Source organism: Podarcis erhardii, assembly GCF_964252035.2.
Source record: "Podarcis erhardii genome assembly, chromosome: 5".
Taxonomy (NCBI): Eukaryota; Metazoa; Chordata; class Lepidosauria; order Squamata; family Lacertidae; genus Podarcis; species Podarcis erhardii.
The window spans coordinates 72553498-72576090 of record NC_138509.1 but is presented as its reverse complement, the minus strand read 5'-3'; the positions used below and the strand labels follow the sequence as shown (position 1 = coordinate 72576090).

At 45.7% G+C, this 22593-nt stretch overlaps 2 protein-coding genes and 1 long non-coding RNA gene across 4 annotated transcripts in view; 2 read left to right on the top strand and 1 right to left on the bottom strand.

Annotated features, from left to right (window-relative positions):
- The window catches only part of SLC19A3 (solute carrier family 19 member 3), a 43440-nt gene that overhangs the window by 3159 nt on the left and 17688 nt on the right, over nucleotides 1–22593 (top strand). Inside the window, exon 1 of one of the 2 annotated variants that reach the window (XM_081861586.1) lies at nucleotides 18328–18401. The exons of the other annotated variant lie outside the window; for it this stretch is intronic. Coding sequence (XP_081717712.1) covers nucleotides 18374–18401 — 28 coding nt within the window. The 5' untranslated portion in view covers nucleotides 18328–18373. Of the gene's footprint in view, nucleotides 1–18327; nucleotides 18402–22593 lie in introns of those variants that run through there. 2 annotated transcript variants of the gene reach the window in all.
- CCL20 (C-C motif chemokine ligand 20) lies at nucleotides 1639–5646 on the bottom strand. Its single transcript, XM_081861677.1, has 4 exons — nucleotides 4052–5646; nucleotides 3442–3556; nucleotides 2603–2680; nucleotides 1639–2079 (listed from the first exon to the last, which is right to left on the bottom strand). The coding sequence occupies exons 1-4, from the start codon at nucleotides 4152–4154 to the stop codon at nucleotides 2043–2045; spliced, it is 333 nt and encodes a 110-aa protein (XP_081717803.1). The 5' UTR covers nucleotides 4155–5646; the 3' UTR covers nucleotides 1639–2042.
- LOC309341824 lies at nucleotides 19414–22223 on the top strand. The gene is made up of 2 exons (XR_014156565.1): nucleotides 19414–21544; nucleotides 22073–22223. It is a non-coding gene; the product is annotated as an uncharacterized lncRNA (long non-coding RNA).

Below are 22593 nucleotides of genomic sequence, written 5' to 3'. Positions count from 1 at the left end.
GATAATTAAATTTCTACATATTAGTTCTCCCTTTTGGATTTCTGGGATGGATAGTATAACCAGTGTTGGGCCAGGAATCTATAATATGCTCCTTTACACTTGAAATTAAGCTAAAGACGGAAAGCCAAATAATTAATCTACCATGCTTTCTCTTGATACCCGAAACAGACATTGTCTGAGACCTTGGTTCTAAAGACCAAGTTCTACATTGTGGGTTGTATGCAACAAGTGACTTCAGCAAACTTTTTTTTAAAAAACAACAACACTTCATGCACAGCATATAATTATAAGCAGGCTTCACTTCTAGGCAGTCCTAAGTGGCTAGGTAGCAGTTTTGTACTTTGGTACATGCATATTTACTGCTCGGAAATCTAAGACAATGAAGAAAGGCTGAAGGGAATGATTTTTCATTGAAATGGGAAAGAGAAGCCTAACAAGACATCTTCAGGAGGAGGAGGTAGTGAGTAAAAATACAAATCTTGCATATACCAATGATCCCTTACTGTATTTACAAGGAAAATACCTTATATTCTGACATCTGTCCCTGGTAAAACTCTCTCCCAGTACTCAAATATAAAATAGGGACTCTGGCAGACCCCCTTTAAGATTTTGAGGGGGCCTATGGTAACAGTGATCAAATGATGTAGAGGGGGGATTAAGAGGTTCACTAATAACATCCATAAACCCCATCCCTTGACTTGCCCTCCAATTTTAGCCAAATTATGGCTAAACACCACTCCCTGTTCAGGCATTGTTGAACGTTCATTTGTGGAGTTGCCTTATCATTCACTCTTGTCTTTAGCCCACAATACAGCATAAGCAATGTTATTGCAGGATATAAGTTTATTTGTTCATATAGAGTGGCTGGGGAAACCCAGCCAGATGGGCGGGGTATAAATAATAAATAAATTATTTATTATTAATAATATTATTATTTTCCAGTTTCTCTCCCATATTTGTTTATTTATTGTATTTGTTATTTGCTTTTTTCACAAGGTGACCCAAAGCAACTTGCATTAAAACCACGTAAGGACATCCAACAAGCATTTAAAAACACAGAAAAAAACAGATCAGGACTTACTGATCCCACCCCACTAAGAGAGGCTACCCTTTGGATTAAGAGCCAAAAGCCCAGGTAAAGAGAAAAGTCTGCCTGGCACCCAAAAATTGATATGGATGCCAGTCATGCCTCTGTCAGGAGAGTGCCCTCCACAACTTAGGGGCCACCACTGAAAAGGCGCAATCTCATATTTCCACCCTCCAAACCTCCCATGGAAATGTACTTGTATAGCAACTTCTGAATCTTCTGGGAGTCGCAGGTAGGCAGAGTGCTTTGCACTCATGCCCAGCTTGCAGGCTTTCCACAGGCATCTTCTGGCCACTGTGAGAACAGGATGTTGGACTAGATAGAGCATTGACTTGGTCCAGCAGGCTTGTCTTGTGTTCTTCAAACATTAAAAGCTCTATATACCTAAACCTACAAATCTCTCTCTTGCTCTCTCTCCGTGTGTGTGTGCGTGTGCACGCGCACATGTAGCAACATATGCACAATGGAGCTATTATTCATCTAAAAAGAATGTCCAAACAAAGGCCACAGTCCAGAGATAACATAAGACAATAAGGCAATAAGACAACAACTTTAAAGTTTTGTAGAGTTCTTTTTATAATCAAGCAGTATATTAATTTTATAAAATAAATATTGCAAATGAGTAGTACACCTGATAGCAGCAGCCTTTTGCCAATGATAGTGATCATTACCATCTACATCATATGACAGACTTGTGAACTTGACCCAGTGAGGAACATTAGACAGACACACACACACTTATTTATCAGTTAATCACAAAATGTGAACCAGCATAAGCAAACAAAGCATCTTGGATAGTGTGCTCCATTCAAAAAAATACTTGATACAATATGAATCAGTTTTTATGCTTCCAGAAAATCCAGAGATTAGTGGTCAGCAAGCACACAACAGTGTCCAGAAGTATGATTTCAACCTAGTTTGGTTTTTTTTACCAGGCTCTGCCTCTTGCTTCATTTCAAAAAGGAAAGTGTGACATCTTATTGAGTTTTTTACTGTAAAAAAGAGAGAAAGAATAAATAGGTAAGCTAAATTTTTCCTTGCTTCCATACAGCTCTCCTGTCTTATATACCAAAACTGAAGAACCTGTGTCTTCTAGATATTAGTGGTGGAGACCCCTCAGCTTCGCTCACCATTGACTATACTGGCTGAAGCTGAAGACAGTTGGAGTCTAACATCATATGACATGATAGGATCCTCTAGCTGCCCTATATCTATAACAGTGCAATCCTAGGTTTGCCTGTCAGAAGTTAGTCCCACTCAGACTTACTCCCAGGCAAGTGTGCACAGGATTCCAGCCTTAAGCTGCTGTTCCTTCCAATTGGAGAAGTGAAGAATGAAATGTTTCATTTTCACAGTGTGGCTCACCATCCTTAAGCACAACTGTGATATTATAGAAACCTCCCATAGTTAATATTCTGACAGGCAAACTTAGGATTGCACTGTTATAGATACAGGGCAGCTAGAGGATCCTATTATTTGCTTTGCCAGGGCAACCAATTCCTTCCTCCTACTGACCTCAACAAGCGGAGCTGTTTCTTCACCCAAGGTTCTCTGGGATTTGCGCAAGCTTTCAAGCCACCCTTAGTGTGAAATCTAGAAAGAGCAAAGACTATTATCAGTTTTAAAATAACATAAACAGTTACAGTCAGCAGAATAAAGCAGAAAGGTCACATCTTCTAAGATGACAAAATCAGCATGCTGTTGTGGGGGGTCCTTTCTCCGCCCAATGTGTAGCACTGGGTTTGCTGCATACAGAGCCTATTACATGGCAGTCAATCACCATAGTATGGATTGAAGCTGTCGGCATTTTTTGTGTGTGTACAAACTAAGGTGGAAAGAGATCCTCCTGAAACCAACGAATGCACAAAAAATAGGGGAGGTGAAGAGGAATGGAGTTGTGTCATGCATTGTTAGTGACAGCATGAAATTTTAGTGCACTTTGCATGGAAAATGTGAGATTCTCCTGCAAGCTTTGTTGCTTGACTGTTTTCAGTTGCATTCAGCTGGAAAGGCTTAAAAGCTACTAAGCGACAACAACTGAAGTTATGTACAGTGTAACTAAAGTTGTGTACACTGCGGATAAGAAAGCAAAAATACTGATATCAAAAATAGATACTAAAAATAGCTCAGCTACAAGCTCTGACCTGGGTTATGAGAAATGCCAATTTTTGTACCATCTTAGGTTTCTCAAGTTCTACAGGGTTTGAGAACTATGGGATCAAAATAATGTTTCATTGTGGCTGCTGGAAACACAGTATTTAAAGCATTTTGGAAACCTTTTTTGAGCTAAACTCCTGGATGATTGGGCATCATCCTTCATTGATACAAGTAATTGTTTCATTTTGTCAACTCACATGACAGCATTGATGTCACAGACTTCACTGGAAAGCTGTTCTGTGAATCCTTTGATAATCCGGCGAGGAAGAGGCGTCTTGGTATAGGAAAGACAGCAATCTTGGTTGCTTTGGGCTGGAGTGAGGAAGAAAAAATATACATTGATTAATTAATTTAATTCATTACTCGGGCTTTACCAGCAGGTCCCAGGGCAGATTACAAAATATATATATATTAAATTAGGCACAAAGTAACATTTTCATCTCTATCACTGCCTTTCCTAGTGCACATATTTTGGATCAGTTTGCTATCAGATAGCAAGCATTTCCAATAATGTTCTAGACTATTCTTCATTGTTGAGTGCCCAAAAGTTGGTGAACTAGTACAACATCCATCATCCTAAACCAGTTTAGCCAGTGGTCAGGGAAGATAGGAAAAGTATTCCAACAGCAGATGGAGACAGAAGGTTGAAGTACACTATTCCGGACTAGTCTGTCTTTCCTTCTTTCCTTCCTTCCCTTCTTTCTTTTTAAGCCATTGGGAATCCTATCTTCCATCTTAATTTTCAGGGCACATACTTCAGCATCACAAGGAGTCCTGGAGCAGGAGGTATCCAGAAACACCACTTACCTTCACACATTCCCAAGAGTAGCAGCAGACCCACCAGAACAGCTAAGGGCACATTCTTCATGTTGAAGCCAGTCATCATGATCATGCTGCTGCTTATGTGCATCAAAAGAATCTGACTTCAGATGTGAGTGAACTAGCTTCAGTCAGCTTATTTATAACACCTGCTCGAGATCTCTGGCAGTTCACCTAAGGGCGTTTGTTCCGCTTTGCAATTATGGGGATTTCCCTCTTACCTACTCTAGTTAGCTGATTTTATAGCATTGTTTGAGCGCTGGTTAATTAATATAGGGATGTATGTGCAGCCAAACAGAAGAGGGAATAGATCCTTTTTGTGGCATCACCATTCACTGACAAAACTCCCGAGGAGTGGTAGGTGCAGGAAATTCCAAAATACTATTTCCCAAGTAGGAGGGGGGAAATCACGCACATTCTGTTAATTCCCTGGAATATCAAGTAGGTGTTAGGGAACTGTGGAGTTTCCCCTCCTCCTTTTCCCCATCATTTTTCTACATCATTTGCGTTGCCACAGCTGGGATACCAGAGACTGTCAGTGAATATTAGAAACCAATAAACAGTAGTATTCATCTAATTTGGGGGATCTGAAGGGAAAGTACAAGCTGCAGAACTGTGGCAGAGAAGGAATTAATGGGTTAGCTTATGCAAAACAGCGTGGCTGGGCTGGCATAGTGCAGAGCCATTAAGGAACCATGGGGAACCAGGTGATGCACCATTAAGGGTTGTTGACAATGCAAAAGAACCGTCCTTCAGCCCCCTCCCACTCCAAGGAGTGGTTAGAGACAGGAGAATTGGCAGGTTGCCAAGGTGACGGGGGCATGATGTCACAGGAAAATTTGTGCCTTTAGAAAATTTAAAGTTTGCTGGGAAAGAGTGGGGCAGAATTCAATGAGCTGCTGTGGAGGCAAGAAGCAGGAACAAAGAGATGGCACATAGGATGGCTCTGAATGCAGTGCCAGGTGATGGGGAAGGACTAGCTGCTCCTGAGGTGAGGATGCTGTAAATTCTGTACTCCATCTACACTCAGGTTGTAAATAAACCATATTTGACAGACACTGCCTTATTTTGCCTTGAAGAGACACAGACCCTTGTTCAGGGCCAAGACTCCTGGAATTTCGTGCATTGCTTGGCAGAGATTGGGGTGGCTTGTTAACACTGGTGTTAGAAGTGAGATCAGTGTTTCCTAGTGGGAAGGCCTAGGAGCAAAGTGTGTCTGACCTTTGCCTTCAGTGGCTTGAGAACAAAGGCAACTCTCTCCAAATGGCGATTTGCAACTGAATACCATGTGATCTAAGTTAGGCTCATAAAAGAGCCAGCTGAGATACCTTACTAGTTAACTACCAACTTGTTAGGCACTTACTGGGAGCTCTTACTTAGCTTCAATGGTAATTTCCTATGTTAAACCTTAAGCAACACACATACAGAATCATTTTCCTTTTCAATGTACAATTAAACAATTATTGTTGTTGTTTAGTCATGTCCAGCTTTTCGTGACCCCATGGACCAGAGCACACCAGGCACTCCTGTTTTCCACTGCCTCCCGCAGTTTGGTCAAACTCATGTTAGTAGCTTCATAAACACTGTCCAACCATCTCGTCCTCTGTTGTCCCCTTCTCCTTGTGCCCAACATCTTTACCAACATCAGCGTCTTTTCCAGGGAGTCTTCTCTTCTCATTAGGTGGCTAAAGTATTGGAGCCTCAGCTTCTGGATCTGTCCTTCCAGTGAGCACTCAGGGCTGATTTCCTTCAGAATGGATAGGTTTGATCTTCTTGCAGTCCATGGGACTCTCAAGAGTCTACTACAGCACCATGATTCAAAAGCATCAATTCTTTAGTGACCAGCCTTCTTTATGGTCCAGCTCTCACTTCCATTACATCACTACTGGGAAAACCATAGCTTTAACTATATGGACCTTTGTCGGCAAGGTGATGTCTCTGCTTTTTAAGATGCTGTCTAGGTTTGTCATCGCTTTTCTCCCAAGAAGCAGGTGTCTTTTAATTTCGTGACTGCTGTCACCATCTGCAGTGATCATGGAGCCCAAGAAAGTAAAATCTCTCACTGCCTCCATTTCTTCTAGTGGGGTGCCACAGGGTTCTGTCTTGGGCCCGGTCTTATTCAACATCTTTATCAACGACTTGGATGATGGACTCAAGGGCATCCTGATCAAATTTGCAGATGACACCAAACTGGGAGGGGTGGCTAACACCCCAGAGGACAGGATCACACTTCAAAACGACCTTGACAGATTAGAGAACTGGGCCAAAACAAACAAGATGAATTTTAATAGGGAGAAATGTAAAGTATTGCACTTGGGCAAAAAAAATGAGAGGCACAAATACAAGATGGGTGACACCTGGCTTGAGAGCAGTACATGTGAAAAGGATCTAGGAGTCTTGGTTTACCACAAACTTGACATGAGCCAACAGTGTGACACGGCAGCTAAAAAAGCCAATGCAATTCTGGGCTGCATCAATAGGAGTATAGCATCTAGATCAAGGGAAGTAATAGTGCCACTGTATTCTGCTCTGGTCAGACCTCACCTGGAGTACTGTGTCCAGTTCTGGGCACCACAGTTCAAGAAGGACACTGACAAACTGGAACGTGTCCAGAGGAGGGCAACCAAAATGGTCAAAGGCCTGGAAACGATGCCTTATGAGGAACGGCTAAGGGAGCTGGGCATGTTTAGCCTGGAGAAGAGGAGGTTAAGGGGTGATATGATAGCCATGTTCAAATATATAAAAGGATGTCACATAGAGGAGGGAGAAAGGTTGTTTTCTGCTGCTCCAGAGAAGCGGACACGGAGCAATGGATCCAAACTACAAGAAAAAAGATTCCACCTAAACATTAGGAAGAACTTCCTGACAGTAAGAGCTGTTCGACAGTGGAATTTGCTGCCAAGGAGTGTGGTGGAGTCTCCTTCTTTGGAGGTCTTTAAGCAGAGGCTTGACAACCATATGTCAGGAGTGCTCTGATGGTGTTTCCTGCTTGGCAGGGGGTTGGACTCGATGGCCCTTGTGGTCTCTTCCAACTCTATGATTCTATGATTCTATTCTATGATTCCCCTTCTATTTGCCAGGAGGTGATGGGACCAGTGGCCATGATCTTAGTTTTTTTATGTAGAACTTCAGACCATATTTTGCACTCTCCTCCTTCACCCTCATTAAGAGGTTATTTAATTCCCCAAAACTTTCTGCCATCAAAGTTGTGTCATCTGCATATCTGAGGTTGTTGATATTTCTTCCGACAATCTTAATTCCAGCTTGGGATTCATCCAGTCCAGCCTTTCGCACGATGAATTCTGCATATAAGTTAAATAAGCAGGGAGACAATATACAGCCTTGTCATACTGCTTTCCCAATTTTGAACCAATCAGTTGTTCCATATCCAGTTCTAACTTTAGCTTCTTATCCCACATAGAGACAGATGAGGTGATCAGGCACTCCCATTTCTTTAAGAACCTGCCATAGTTTGCTGTGGTTGACACAGTCAAAGGTTTTTGCGTAGTCAATGAAGCAGAAGTAGATGTTTTTCTGGAACTCTCTAGCTCTCTCCATAATCCAGCACATGTTTGCAATTTGGTCTCTGGTTCCTCTGCCCCTTTGAAATCCAGCTTGCACTTCTGGGAGTTCTCAGTCCATATACTGCTTAAGCCTGCCTTGTAGAATTTTAAGCATAACCTTGCTTGCATGTGAAATGAGCACAATTGTGCGGTAGTTGGAGCATTCTTTAGCACTGCCCTTCTTTGGGATTGGGATGTAACACTGATCTTCTCCTATTCTCTGGCCACTGCTGGGTTTTGTTTTTGTCCATGGAGTTTTCTTGGCAGGGATACTGGAGTGGCTTGCCGGTTCCTGCTCCAGGTGGATCACGTTTAGTCAAAACTCTCCACTATGACTTGTCTGTCTTGGGTGGCCCTGCATGGCATAGCTCATAGCTTCTCTGAGTTATTTAAGCCCCTTCGCTACGACAAGGCAGTGATCTAACATTAATGCCCTTCCCAATTCACAGTACATTTCAATGTTCCTTAATACGTATGTTTTAAACCATCTGTAAAATGAAAATAAGTGCGATGCTGCAATGCAGAAGGCTCCTTCATGGACTCCTGCATTATAGACTTCACTCAGTGGTGGGCAAAGAAGTACAGCTCCCTCTGCAGAACTTAATGCCCAGGCAGATTAGTATGGGAAGTTGTATGGAGAGCCAGAGTGGTGTAGTGGTTAAGAGCGGTAGACTCGTAATCTGGGGAACTGGGTTCATGTCTCCGCTCCTCCACATGCAGCTGCTGGGTGACCTTGGGCTAGTCACACTTCTCTAAAGTCTCTCAGCTCCACTCACCTCACAGAGTGTTTGTTTTGGGGGAGGAAGGGAAAGGAGAATGTTAGCCGCTTTGAGACTCCTTCGGGTAGTGATAAAGCGGGATATCAAATCCAAACTCTTCTTCTTCTTCTTTCAGATATTTCGGGCTCAATTCATTTTGGGATTTATATGTCAGCATAAGCACCTTGAATCAGGCCTTGAAGATAATAGCCAACCAGTGCAGTTCTTTCAAAACTTGTGTTATATATCACTGTCCCACAGGTTCTACAAGCACCCTGAGTGCTGTACTTTGTACTAGTTGCAACCTCCAAACCCTCTTCAAGGACACCCTATGTAGAAGTTACCACAGTATGGATTACTGTTGTCAAATAATCTCTGTCCAGGAGTGGCCATAGCTTGTAAAACAGCCATAGCTAGGAAATAACACACCTCACCACTGAAAATACCTGGGCGTCCAGTGACAGATGGTTCTAGGACTACCCAAGCTCCTACCCACTACTTCAAGGGAAGTGCAAGCCCTTCTAAAATAAGAAGGAAGTTACAAATCAGTTATAACTTTGTTTAATTAAAAAATAAAATTCCCAACCCTGATTATGCCCTGAGATTATTGTTTCGGCCACCAAACAAGCCTTGTACTCCAGGGAACTTCCATCTTATGCTTCAAGGGCGTGGAGTGTTCGTTTGGAAACCCCCAGTGTAAATAAATGCAAACCAAGGCAGAATATTCCATTCAATCACCCAGGGTTCTTTTTTATTTAATCCCCCTAGTTATAAAGGGAAGAACAGGTGGAGAGAAGTTCACCTTTTCCTCAGCCTCTCATAGAAATCCAACTTTCCCTTCTTCAACCAAGCTACCCCATGGTTCCAAAGCTTCCCTGCACCTTTTTTCATAACAAAAGCACACATACATTGATTGCACTCACACAGTTGACATTACTTTGGCCCAGAGAGACAACTACAGTGGTGCCCCGCAAGACGAAATTAATTCGTTCCGCAATTTTTGTCGTCTAGCGAATTTTTCGTCTTGCGAAGCACGAAATCCCATAGGAATGCATTGAAAATCAATTAATGCGTTCCTATGGTCAAAAAAAGTCCAAACAAAGCCAAATTTGGTACAACAACAATTTATTAACTGCTCTTTAAAGTCACACATACTGTAAAGAGCAGTTCAAAAATTGAAGGGAAAATAAATTAACTTTATAAACATGACAGAAAAACATTTTAAAATCAACAAAGTGTACAGTACATTTTCTAAGACTCTGGGGGACCACTCGAAGAAGGCTCCTCTTCCACTCTTTGCTTCTTGGTCAAGAACCTGTCCATAGTCTGCTGCTTTATCCGCCTTTTCAGCAGCTCCCTGAAAGACGACATGACCCTCGTATCATAAAAGTTCCCAGCGTCATGTGCCACGTGCTTCTCATGGTGGTGTAGATCTGCAAAAGTCTGCACCTCCTTCCACTTCTGGCAAATGTCCCTCAGTCTTTCGGAGGACAGCCGTTCCTCAGTTGCTTCCTCCTCTTCCAGTGAGGCCTGCTCCTGCGCAGCCTCTGCCTGCAGTTCGACCAGCTCCACGGTGGTCAGCTCGTCGTCGTGCCCCTCCACCAGCTCGCAGACGTCCTCCTCCGTGACCTCCAGGCCCATGGTCCTCCCCAAGGCAACAATGTCCTGCACCACTGTTGACTCTGGTGCATCAGAGTCACTTGGTGCCACACAGTCCGGCCACAGGCTGCGCCAAGCGCAATTCAAATTTCTCTGGCTGATCCCTTTCCAGGCCGTGTTGACCATCTTCAAGCAGGTGACGATGTCGAAGTGGTCCTTCCAGAATTCCCGCAGGGTGATGGTGGTGCAGTCAGTCACCTCGAAGCATCGCCTGAAAAGCTCCTTGGTGTAGAGTTTTTGGAAATTGGCAATGACCTGCTGATCCATCGGCTGGAGCAGTGGCGTGGTGTTAGGCGGCAGGAACATGATGTTGATGAAGCTGAACTCCTCCAACAAGTCCACCTCAAGGCCTTTAGGATGGGCAGGAGCATTGTCCATCAGAAGCAAAGCCTTCAGCGGCAGGTTGTTGTCCAGCAGGTACTGCTTGACAGCAGGGCCAAAAGCAAGATTGACCCAGTCCACAAACAGCACACGTGTGACCCAAGCCTTGCTGTTGGATCGCCACATGACACTCAGCCGCTCCTTGTCGATCTTGTGTCTCTTGAAGGCCCGTGGGTTCTCCGAGTGGTACACCAGCAGGGGCTTGATCTTCAGGTCGCCGCTTGCATTGGCACAGAAGAGCAGGGTCAGGCGGTCCTTCATGGGCTTGTGGCCAGGCAGCCTGGACTCCTCCTGAGTGATGAAAGTCCTTTTGGGCATCCTCTTCCAAAACAGCCCGGTCTCGTCGCAGTTGAAGACCTGCTGCGGAACGTAGCCCTCCGTCGTCACAACCTCCAGGAACTCCGCTGCAAAGTCTTCAGCCACAGGAACATCAGAACTGGCAGCCTCTCCATGCCTGACCACGCTGTGGATGCCAGATCTTGTCTTGAACCGGTCAAACCAACCTCTGCTAGCCTTGAAGACTTCTGGCTCGGCTGAGGTTCCTGGCTGTTCCCGGATGAGGTCAGCGTGCAAGGCCTTGGCCTTCTCACAAATGACGGCCTCAGACACTGTCCCCTGCACGCTGCTTCTCTTCTATCCAGATGAGCAGCAACTTCTCGACCTCCTCCAGGACAGCTGGGCGGTTCTTCACGATCCTGGTGACTCCCTTGGCTGCATCAGTCGCCAGGATCTTCTCCCTCATCTTCAGGATGGTCCCGATGGTCGATGGGTTCCTGCCGTACTCCCTGGCGATGTCCGTCACACGCATTCCGCCGTCGTGCTTCCAGATGATCTCCTTCTTCATTTCCAGCGTCACCTTCTCCTTCTTCCTCTCGCCGGCCACCGCAGCAGCAGTCTTCTTGGGTCCCATGGCAGCACAGCTCCTACCTTCGTAAACTCAGAAACAGAAAAAAAAATCAGTGATGTGCTTCAAACCCAAAAAATACAAAAGCAGCCAGCCACCCACCACACAGAAATTAAAACCCAGAACCAAGGCCTTGAATCCCAAGCACCCCAACCCCAAATCCAAAATCCAAAACCCCCCAAAAAAGTTTTAAAAGTTTAACTTACCAAATGGATGAAAGAGAAGTTCTGGAAAAGTTTTGGAAAATCTTCAAAAGTGAGCAAAGTCTGAGAAAAGGCTACCAAACCACGTGCTAACAGTTGCTCCTCGAAGTCAAGTTGCAACTGCAGTTGCTCAAGCTAAGCACCCTTGGTTTTAACGGTTTTTACACAAAGGAAACAAAGTCGCGAGACGTTTTCGTTTTGCGAAGCAAGCCCATAGGGGAATTCGTCTTGCGAGGCAAATCGCGGACGAAAAAACCTTTCGTCTAGCGAGTTTTTTGTCTTGCGAGGCATTCGTCTTGCGGGGCACTACTGTATGTTCATTATTCAGACTTTAACTGATTTGTTCAGACATTCTGTATTTTCAAACTTAAGTACCTAGACCTTCCAAATTAGTCACCTCTTAGATCTGCTGTAATATGGATATTCCAGTCTCCTCTCAGAAGCCACAGAAGAACAAAGGCTAAACAAGAAGCTTAAGCTTCTTGTCAAATTTAGGGGTTGAGATCTATTGGTGTTTTGGCCCTCACTACTAGACAAACAACTCTCTCAGCTCAATTTCTGCCAAAGGCTTTAATGCGTAAATCAGAACTGCACATAGGCAAGGTACATGGCTAAGTGCAAGTTAGGACGTTCATCCAATGAGTTACACACCCCTTGAACCTTTCTTTTGAAGAACAGGGCAAGCACAACTTCTAGCACAGCAAACAGCCATAGTCCCAGGACTAGTCATGTAAATGGGCACTCCTTCAAGTGAGTTTGGCCATGTTCTCGACAATGGGCATGCCAGCTCAGCTTCCAGTTTACTCTCAATCACTTCCCTGGTTCCACACTGACTGGAGGAGCTATGTGGTTTGGAGTATCCAATGACACAGGGGCAGAGCACTCCTCTGTCAATCTGCTTGGTCCCTCCTCTGGGTCTAGCTCTCCACCCTCTCGACTGCTGGCCATCTTCCTGGACTCACACATTTCTTGGCATCCCAGTTTCACATTCCCCCTAAGAACTTTCCCATGGTCATCCAGTGTGGGCTCCCTAAGCTCCCATTCCTCCTCAGGATATGATCATCCCCTCCATGATATCTCCACAGAGCTCCTGGCAATATTTATTATCATTATCATTATCATTATTAGTAGTAGTAGTATTAATCCAATGTAGCTCTAAGTAACTTGTTCTGTCAGTATAGAGATTTATCCTTGAGCAACTGAATTTTCCTCCTCTCCTCTACCCATGCACCCCTAACTCTGTTCAGGGGGACAGACTGTTCTCCAAACCCTTTAGAACAGATTTGAGGAGGGTGAAGTGGGCACAAGGGGGAAGTGGGAACATCCCATTGCACAAGCATACATCACTGTGCTGATGAGACAGACTTGTTGAATACCGTCCATTGTTATCTCTGTGGGAAATATATTTTATATTTGCTTACACAATTGCAAAGGGTTTCTTATCATTACTGATTTCCTTTTCATTACATGACCTTACAGGTGCTTTACTATCTTGAATGGTTTATTTGTGAACATTTTTGGCGGCAGCACAGAAGACTTGAAGCCACAGGCTAAAGTCAACTGATTCCTCTGATTCTGGAGTAGGTCAGATGTACAGCTTGTATAAAATTGGCCAGGCTCCATTTCTCTCCACCCACAAAAAGGTGGGGGATTTTTTTTGTTTTGCCTAAAGAAAGGAAGGATAGAGCCAATGAGAGTCAAATGCATTTTATTCATTCTGTAGATTTCCTGCATTTACAATGCAATGTAACCTTACGTCAATTTCTGTTGCCACACTCAAAGCTATTATAAAAGAAAGAAGTGGGGGAGGGGAAACTCTTTAGCAAAGCAGAGACAAGGAAGAAAGAATTGCAAATTGGAAGGGAAAAGTCCAGAGCGTAACTTCCGATTGCGAGGGCTGTACTGCACAAAGCAGAGGAGGAAGCTGTTCTTCCAATAAAGCCAAACTGGAGAGAAGACACACGAAACATGCTGCTGTGTGTTGATGTAATTTGGAACAGGTCCAGCTCCCTCAAATTCTCCTCTGTGTCTTTTCAAAGGGCCCTGTCATGTCATGCTGGAAAGCTTAATCCCTAGCACTGTAATGGGTTGGCTTAACACAGCGTACTTCACAAATCTTCTCTCAGAATTTCCTCTACAGCAGAGCCAACATTTCTCGGAAGACATTTTTCTAAGGTTTTTCTTTAGCTTCTCTTCCCCCACCCCTGAAAAAGAAGGCCACTTTGCTGAATCCTCTCAGTGTTCTTTACCAGTTTAACCTCCGCCTCCACCCTCGTGGCTGACATTTCTCCCCACAATGCCCATGAATGAAGATACAGTGGTACCTCGGGTTAAGTACTTAATTCATTCCGGAGGTCTGTTCTTAACCTGAAACTGTTCTTAACCTGAAGCTCACTTGGTAGAGCATGAGACTGTTGGTCTCAGGGTTGTGAGTTCGAGCCCCACGTTGGGTAAAAGATTCCTGCATTGCAGGGAGTTGGACTAGATGGCCCTTGTGGTCCCTTCCAACTCTACACTTCTATGATTCTATGATTCCACTACTTTAGCTAATGGGGTCTCCTGCTGCTGCCGCCGCACCGCCGGAGCACGATTTCTGTTCTCATCCTGAAGCAAAGTTCTTAACCCAAGGTAATATTTCTGGGTTAGCGGAATCTGTAACCTGAAGCGTATGTAACCTGAAGCATATGTAACCCGAGGTACCACTGTAAATACGGAGCACTGTGGAGAATGCAAAATGGAGGCCAAGCTGCCAATGCAGTGCCGCAGCAGAACAAAACATATGTGTATATATATATATATATATATATATATATATATGCTTTCGTAGATTTTCACGGGTACAGGAATGCAGGTTTTGGTGTCCTCGGGTGTCTTCCCGTGTAAAAGTTTTATATATATATATAAAATCAGGTGATCACCTAAATGGCAGTCATGCCTCAGGATTCTCCCCTTGTTCCAGGAGGAGGCTGGTCCAGTAGAATGAATGCGGTACAACCCAGCCCCACTTGTCTGCTTTCTTACAGCTATTCCAGGGCAGTGGTGGTGGCTATCAGTTTCCCCTTCCTTAGTCTTATTGTTGCAGGAAGGGGGGATAGGGACAAAACTAGAATTTGTTGGCTCTTCCTCCAACTGCCATTGTTTCTGGTGCCACCTGCTGTTGGCCTCCCTGCCTTGCATCCTACCAGTCCCAGTTGGCACTAGTCACTACTGCTTGTACCTTGCTGCGGTTAGCAAGTTGCCAAATAGCTGCCTTCTAGCAAAATTTGGCCCTGGAAAACCACACAAGCCAAGTTTTACACGAATAATAAAATACAAAGGCAGGGGGCGGGGGCGACTTCCAAGCAAATGCTAGTATGTGAAATATTCACCACAGGTCTAATCTTAACATGTCCCTGCCCAAACCAAGGCTTTAGGCTATGCGGTGTGGTTGACTCGTCTGTCCCTTCAGTGCCAGGAACTCCTCCCACATCTCATTGCATAATTCAGGAAACATTTATTTGATACTCTGTGGGGCTGTGCAGCAACGCAGCTGTGCTTGTGTTAGGAAAAGTTTGCCTTCTCCGCTGCTCACCAACAGCTGTAAAATGACAAGTACTCCAACTCCCATCATGACCCAAGGTCAGGAATGATGGGAGTCAGTCCAGCAATATCTGGGGCATCAAAAGCTTCCTGTCCCTGAATGGAATCCTGATGTGCATGACAGGGACAAATCTGTGTTTCACCAAACTACCTAACAACCACTCTTGATATACTAGCCAGGGAATGAAATCACTTTCCAGAATCAAAACGTGGGAGCTTTATTCACACAAAAGGTGAGAAAATTAGACATCCATATAACAGAAGAACTACATTTGAGGATATTTGTCACACTATTCAGTGACAATCTAGAAAGGTTGATAGATGGAGTTCTCTATTGCAAGCCTTACTCTTTTGCTATGGCATACTTATCCTATCTTAGTTATATTCTCATATTTACAGAAAGCAAGATAAGGCAACTACAAGAGGTTTAACCTGCGTGAGCTCTCATTAATTTTAACACTTTGGGAAATAGCCAGTAATTAGCTATCGTCATAGAGAATTCTATTCATTATTGCTTCCTTTCATGGCAGTTGACCCCATTCATTCTTTCGTCTCTTCACAGTTGTGTCTGTTATGTTCCCAGGGTTGCCCGTCCTTTTCCTGCGCGTGGTTTAATGAGGTGGGTGGTAGAGATGTGTTGGAGATGCCCTTTCTCAATCCGTTTGTCATAGTTGATACTGGAAATCTATGAAACCAATTTGTCCTCATTCAGGAAGACTACAAAGTTGCATAATCAGAGTATGGCTCCCTAGAAAAGTGTGTTTGGAAGTACAGTGGTATCTCGGGTTAAGAACTTAATTCATTCCAGAGGTCCGTTCCTAACCTGAAACTGTTCTTAACCAGAAGCACCACTTTAGCTAATGAGGCCTCCCACTGCCGCCGCGCCACCAGAGCATGATTTCTGTTCCCATCCTGAAGCAATGTTCTTAACTCGAGGTACTATTTCTGGGTTGGTGGAGTCTGTAACCTGAAGTGTATGTAACCTGAAGCGTATATAACCCGAGGTACCACTGTAATTACCAAAATGGTCTCTGGTTTGGAGCTTGTCAAAGGGAAAGTGACCATCCAAGACTCAACCATTTCTCTTTCTCTTATCCCAGACCATCAACCAGGCAGACCAGGGCTGCTGGGAACTGAAGCCCAACTTCTAGAGGGCAACACATTCCTCAGCCTTGCCTTATATTAATGGCCCACATTTGTTCCTTTAAAGCAATAAGGGTCCAGAGCCTCTTTGAGACATAATTGGATCTTTGCATTTTTAAAACATTTAAAGCAGTCATGTGTGTGCATGAATCAGGCTGGGGGTGTGCTGCTGGAAGAGGGTACCTTCTTCCCTTGTGTTGCTTTCCTGATGTGAATAGCCATAAAAACTTGTCCAGCAAGTGAGATAGTGGCCTGTGCATGCCCTCAGCTGCAGAAACCAGGCAGATGGAGCCTTTTCCGTGGATGTTTCCTTCTCTCTGCTGTTTATCCATAAAAATGGTTGTGTTCAGGTGTTCTAAACTGGGCTGAATCTGCAGATTCCCCAAACTCACTCAGCACTATCAGGATCTTCCAGGGGCCTGATAGCTAAATAGGGTCTATTGCCAGCCCTTCTGCCATTGCACCATAGCTGTCAAGTGTCCTTTATTTGAAGGGACTGTCCCTTATTCCAGCGCCATGTCCCGCTGCTGTCCCTTATTGATGGATGTCCCTTAAATGTCCCTTAAATGATGTCCCTTAAATTTCAAAGGAAGCAGCTCCTCTCCCTCCCTTCCTGCCGGCCAGGGAGGAGGGAGGCTCCAACTGTGTTGCTTGGCTGTGTGCTCGCCCAATAAGAAGTCTAAGAACGACTGGGGGGTGGAGCTTGCATGCCTTGTGTGTGGCTAGTTAATGCAAGCTGAGGGGTTTTTTGAATGCTGGACGCCATTTTGTTGCACGTGCTGCTGCAAACTTTGCAGTGCAAAGCCAGGACGGGGAGCCATCTTAAGTTGAGGCTGCATAGGCCTTGTGGTGCATGTGATTCAGATTCTATTCAGTTGAACCTCTGGTTACAAAGTTGGTTGGACAGTGTTCTCGAAGCTACCAGCATGAGTTTGACCAGACTGCAGGAGGACAGGAAGACTAGAGTGCCTGGAACAGGTGAGGCTGCAGGTCCCTTATTTTGGCTGCTGGTCCCTTATTTTCAAGGCTGCTGGTCCCTTATTTTCAAATCTGTCCCTTATTTTCAAATCAAACCTCTGTCTGGTGATGGCCCTCTCACCATCAGAGTGGCAACAACACTGCTGCAGCTTCCTGCAACCACCAGTTAGGTAAATCACCCTCCTGCCCCACAGATGAGTGTTACCCTTTTGTCCTTTGTGGGGGGTGATGCAATTCCTTTTATTTGGGGATTTGTCATTGCCACCCTACTCTACAGCAAAGCAATCTCCTTGTCAAGAAGGTTTCTCTGTCAACAATGGCTCCTGAAATGTCAAGAAACAAAATTCCAGTTGACTTGAAGGAATGCCTTTTTCCATATACGCCCACTCAACCACTTCTATCTGCAGAACTGGCACTTCTATGTCACATATTGTTTGCTTCACACACACACACAAGGAAATGAACCTTCAGTGTGGCAAGACCTGTACTCTGGAACGCCCTGCTCATTGATGTAAGACTTTGGTGTACAGTGGTACCTCGGATTAAGAACTTAATTCGTTCCAGAGGTCCGTTCTTAACCTGAAACGGTTCTTAACCTGAAGCATGCTTTTGCTAATGGGGCCTGCTGCTACTGCTGCCGCTGATCAGAGAAAAAGGCAAAACACACACACCCTGCCCCCCCCACCTTGAAGTATGCTAACACCATTTATCTGGTTGTATTCAGGGAAGTAGCAACATGGGGTCCTATTGTGTAGCACAGGATCCTGGTTGGGGAAGGGACATAGTTCAGTGTTCAATCAGTTGCTTTGTATGCAGAAGTCCTCTGGTTTAGTCACTGGACATCTCCAGTTGAATGGTCAGGTAGCAAGTGATAGGAAAGACCTCTCTGCTGGAAACACGGAAGCTCTACTGGCAGAAGTGTCATGGTAAATTCAGATATGTGGGGTCCCTTCTTGATAGTTACAGCTCTGCCCTCTCGCAGCATTCAAAGATTATACAGACAGCTAAGAATGTACAATAATCATTTGGATGCACAATGATAATAACTAGGATGCATTGCAATAATCAGTGAAAATCTCCATGTTTTGCCTTTCAGCTAGATTTACTATTTTCTGTGCACATTCATGGGCAAGTGATTTGGAATGCTCCAATGTCTTCTTTTGGAAGGATGTAAGTTGTGTTTTCCTTGAAGTACATAACAGAACTTGCACACCATTCTCTTGAAACTGACTACCTTGTGTTCTTCTAGATGGAGTGCTGTATATAGAACTCCTCAGTGTTTTTCCCTGCACACCTCCAGCGTGACTCTAGGGGCTAATCCCCAGTGGCTCACTCGCCTCCTTTAACTCTAAAGCCACTTCCGGCCTGCCCAAGAGGTGGGGTTGCGGGCTTCACGCCCACCCCCATGTGAGCGGGGGCTGGTTTCAGCCCCCGCGAGAACAGGGGAATCCCGACCGCGTCTTCCCCCCCCAGCCAGCCAATCGTGGCCTGCCCTATTTAGGGCTGGCGCAGAGGGGGCTCGCCCTCTTTTCGCCGGCTAGCCCCCACGTTTTCGTTTGTGCTGCGGTTTGTATTCTTTTGCTGCTGTTTGCTCGCTTGGCTTACGCTGTTCTTCAGTTAATTTTGTTGCAGGTTTTGTCTCCCGACGGCTGCTTCTACCTGATCCTTGCTCCGTTCTTCGCTCCACTTGTCGGCCAGTAAAATGATCCAGTCGCAGGCAGCTACCGTTTACCACAGAGCCCCCCCTGGGATATATCAAATAGATTGGATTACGGAATCGAGGCTTCTTCGTTTTCCCCAGCTGGCTCTCCCACACGTGCTGGCGTGTAGTGCTTTGTTTAGCGGAGGCAGCTAGCCTTCTGATTGGCTTCTGGATTCGGGGCTTCGGGGCTTCTGCCAGCTGACGTCCCACCTTTTGCCGCTGCAAGGTTTTCCTCAGCTGAGCCGACTAGCCTCTCGATTCCTGCCGCGAAGCAACGGCTGGGGCCGGGGAGCGCAAGTGAGTAGCGAAAAAACCGGGGGAGTCCAGGGGATCCTTTAGCAATGTGCGGGCGGAGGAAAAGGCTGGTTGTGTGCTACTTGCTGCGGATGCCAGCGAGAAGTGGCGACGTGGTTGCTTGGTGACGAGCTCTTCCTGGTAGCCACTTTAAGTCACCACATGGCCAGGGGGACAGCTGCACTGGCCGGCAGCCTGACAGGGGGGCCCCGTAACCAGAGATTTAACCTTCCTAGAATTCTTTCTGATTGTAGTGGCAGTGCACTAGTGGTCTGAAGCCTTTAGTAACCATAGGGTTTGCTTCCACACCGACAACCAGGCAGTAGTAGCAGTCCTTTCCAGGCAGGTCGCACGGTCCCCAAGGGTAGGTGCCCTTCTGCGTTCCTTCGTTCTCCGGTGTTTAGAGCTCAATATCCACTTCTCCGCTAAATTTGTGCCTGGTGTAAACAATGACATCGCGGACGCCCTATCTCGTTTTCAGATGGACCGCTTCCGCTCGTTAGCACCGGACGCACATCCGCTTCCTCAGCCATTCCCAGAACATCTGTGGAGTCTTGGGGACCAGAGTCTTGGGAACCAGAAGTGATTCAGGGAGTATTAGCCTCATTGGCGCCTTCCACTTTAAGATCTTATAAGAAGGCTTGGTCAGATTTCTTAAAATTCCACAGTAAAACCTGCGCCGCCAGAAGCAACGCCCCTCCCGTCAAGTCAGAGGTTTTATCCTACTTAGTATATTTGAGACGCTTGGGCTGCACCCCTAAAACCCTCAACCTACAGGTTGCGGCAATATCATTCTTTTGCAAGGCGGTATTTTCCTCTGATCCATGTGCCGATTTTGTCATACGGAAGACCTTAGAGGGCTGGCGCAGGCTGCAGCCCCCAAGCTGCGATATGAGGAGGCCAATATCATTTGACATCCTTTTTCAAATTCATAAAAAGTTGAGAACGGTCTGCTGGTCGAAGTATGAGGCGCGCTTATTTTCAGCGGCATACTCCATCGCCTTTTTCGGCGCAATGCGCGTTGGTGAGGTGGTATACGAAGAGGGTCAGCGCAGTTCCTCCCGGGGTTTGCTATTAAGCGACATTACGCTTTCACGGGAGGATCTAGTTTTGCGGATACGTAGCTCCAAAACGGATCAGTACGGGAGGGGGGCTCTGGTTCGGCTCCTGGCAACCGGAAAACCAGGCCCGTGTCCAGTTAAGGACACCAGGAGCTTCTTATTTCTGAGGGCTAATTCGGCAGGGCCACTATTGATCCATGCAGATGGCTTACCCCTGACGCGTCACCAGTTCACTCATGTCATGCGCTTAACACTGGCAGCATGCGGCCTTCCCCCCGCAGATTTCGCGGCGCACTCTTTTAGGATAGGAGCGGCCACCACAGCAATGCACCTGGGCCTCACTGCTGAGAGGATTAAGGACTTAGGCTGCTGGAAATTGGATGCTTACAAACACTATGTTAGAAAAAAATTATGACGGCTCATCTGGGGTTAACTGACCATGGCCTGTTCTTTCAATTTTCTTACAGGAGATATGGGGGTGCGCGTCTGGATAATCGGGCACAGCATTGTGCATTGGGCCAGGGTCCGCGCCATCAATTCCGGTTTTGGGCCGCGCCTTGGCTTACCGTCTGACATCACTATATCCTGCGTCTCTCGGAGGGGAATGCCCTGGGCCGAGATGCTGCCCGCACTTAAGGCCAGAGCAGCAGCGGAGGGCCCCCCAGATGCTTTACTGATACAATTAGGAGAAAATGACATAGCTTACAGAAAGGCAGTTGATTTGCAGTGGCACATATTTAATGACTTTGAGGAGCTTAAGGCCGCTTACCCGAACATCACAATTATTTGGGCCTCGTTGATGGAGAGGCGGGTCTGGAGAGATTGCAGGTGCCCGATAGCCATGAATAGGGCTAGGAAAGCCTTGGATCGGGTGGTGGTGCATAGAGTGGCAGCCCTGGGTGGGAAGGTCATTGAATACCCGGGCATACGTTTCAGCTGTGAGGCCCTCTACCGGTTTGATGGCATGCATCTTTCGGATACTGGCAATGATGTTTGGCTGATGGATATAGCAAAGGGGATAAGGGATTAGTTTCAGGCATGAGAGTATTGGCGGTGAGCGATTGCTCGTGTGGCGGTTAGGCATTGGTAAGAAGGGGTTAAGAGGATGTGGGGGGGGAGGAACGCCATCACCTCCCCCCAGTGAACAAAGGGTGGTCCGATAAAGGACTCCGGGGGGCGTGGCCCTGTCCAAAGCCTATGGAGGTGTGGGCCAAAGGCACGCTCCCGAGCGGTGACCCGGGGGAGCTCCTAGTTTTGTTTTTTTTTAAAATATTTTTTATTAAGGATTTTCTTGTTTTACAGAAGTGTAGTGCCTCGTTGTTTTTTTTCTTCTTCTTCTTCTTCCATGTAACGTTTTTACAAATCCGTTTCATTTGTTGAGGCATTAGGGGGAGAAGAAAACAGAAAGAAAAAAGAAAGGGGGGGTGGGGAGAGGGAGGATGGATGGGGGTGGGGTCGGGTGGCGGTGTTTCTATTATGTTTAATGTATGTAGAGTTTGGTGTCAGCGTTGCTTGTGTTGTTCACTTGTGTTCCTTTGGTGGTGAGAGAGGTTGGGGTTGGCTTAGGGTGTGATTGTTTGCTTGTGATTGGCTGTGGTGATCTTTGTTTTCGTGTGTGAGTGAGGTGGGTGGGTGTTTTGGATCAGGTTAGCCATATTGATTTGTATGCTGTTGGTGGATTATTGTCGTTGTCCTGTTGGGCTGTGTATGTGATAAAGGGGAGCCATACCGGGGTGAAGGCGTCTTCTTCTGTTTGGGGGGAGCTCCTAGTTGACGTGCCTCAGCAGGAGACTCCCCCTCTATGGTGTTAACCCTTCCCCGTGTCTCCAGCAAATGGGCTGGAGCCGGATAGTCGATAGGACCAATGCCTAAGCCAATGCCTCTCATTCCTGAATTCAATAAAGTTGTGGCCTAATTCGCCCATTTAACCTTAAATTATGGTGTCTCGTGTCTTTATTTATCCTGGTGGGCGGGAACTTTCCACGCAATTGGTTCCAATTAACACAAAGGGTGAGAAGACTTCTCAGTGGCTAAAATCTGATAATGCCTCTTTCATTTCCCCTCTTAATCTTCCCTCTTACAGCACTGTGAAATATAACTGAAATGGACAACATAGCTTTCCAGATTTTCTTTTCAGGAGGGTGGAATATAAATACTTTTATAAATCAACAAAGGTTTGTAGTAAAATTAAATAAAACATACTGTAAAGGTAATCACATTAACATTGTCCATTTTGCTTTTTCAAGCAGCAAAATGAAGTTATCCTGGGCACGGTCTCTATTAATGGGGGGGGGGGGGCTCACAC

What these genes read in the sequence shown, in the direction of transcription:
- CCL20 (XM_081861677.1), bottom strand. Translation starts at nt 4,154, where the DNA reads ATGCACATAAGCAGCAGCATGATCATGATGACTGGCTTCAACATGAAG. An exon ending in ACTCTTGGGAATGTGTGAAG is followed by an intron (nt 3,557 to 4,051) that starts GTAAGTGGTGTT and finishes TCCTCACTCCAG; the next exon opens with CCCAAAGCAACCAAGATTGC. An exon ending in TGTGACATCAATGCTGTCAT is followed by an intron (nt 2,681 to 3,441) that starts GTGAGTTGACAA and finishes TGCTCTTTCTAG; the next exon opens with ATTTCACACTAAGGGTGGCT.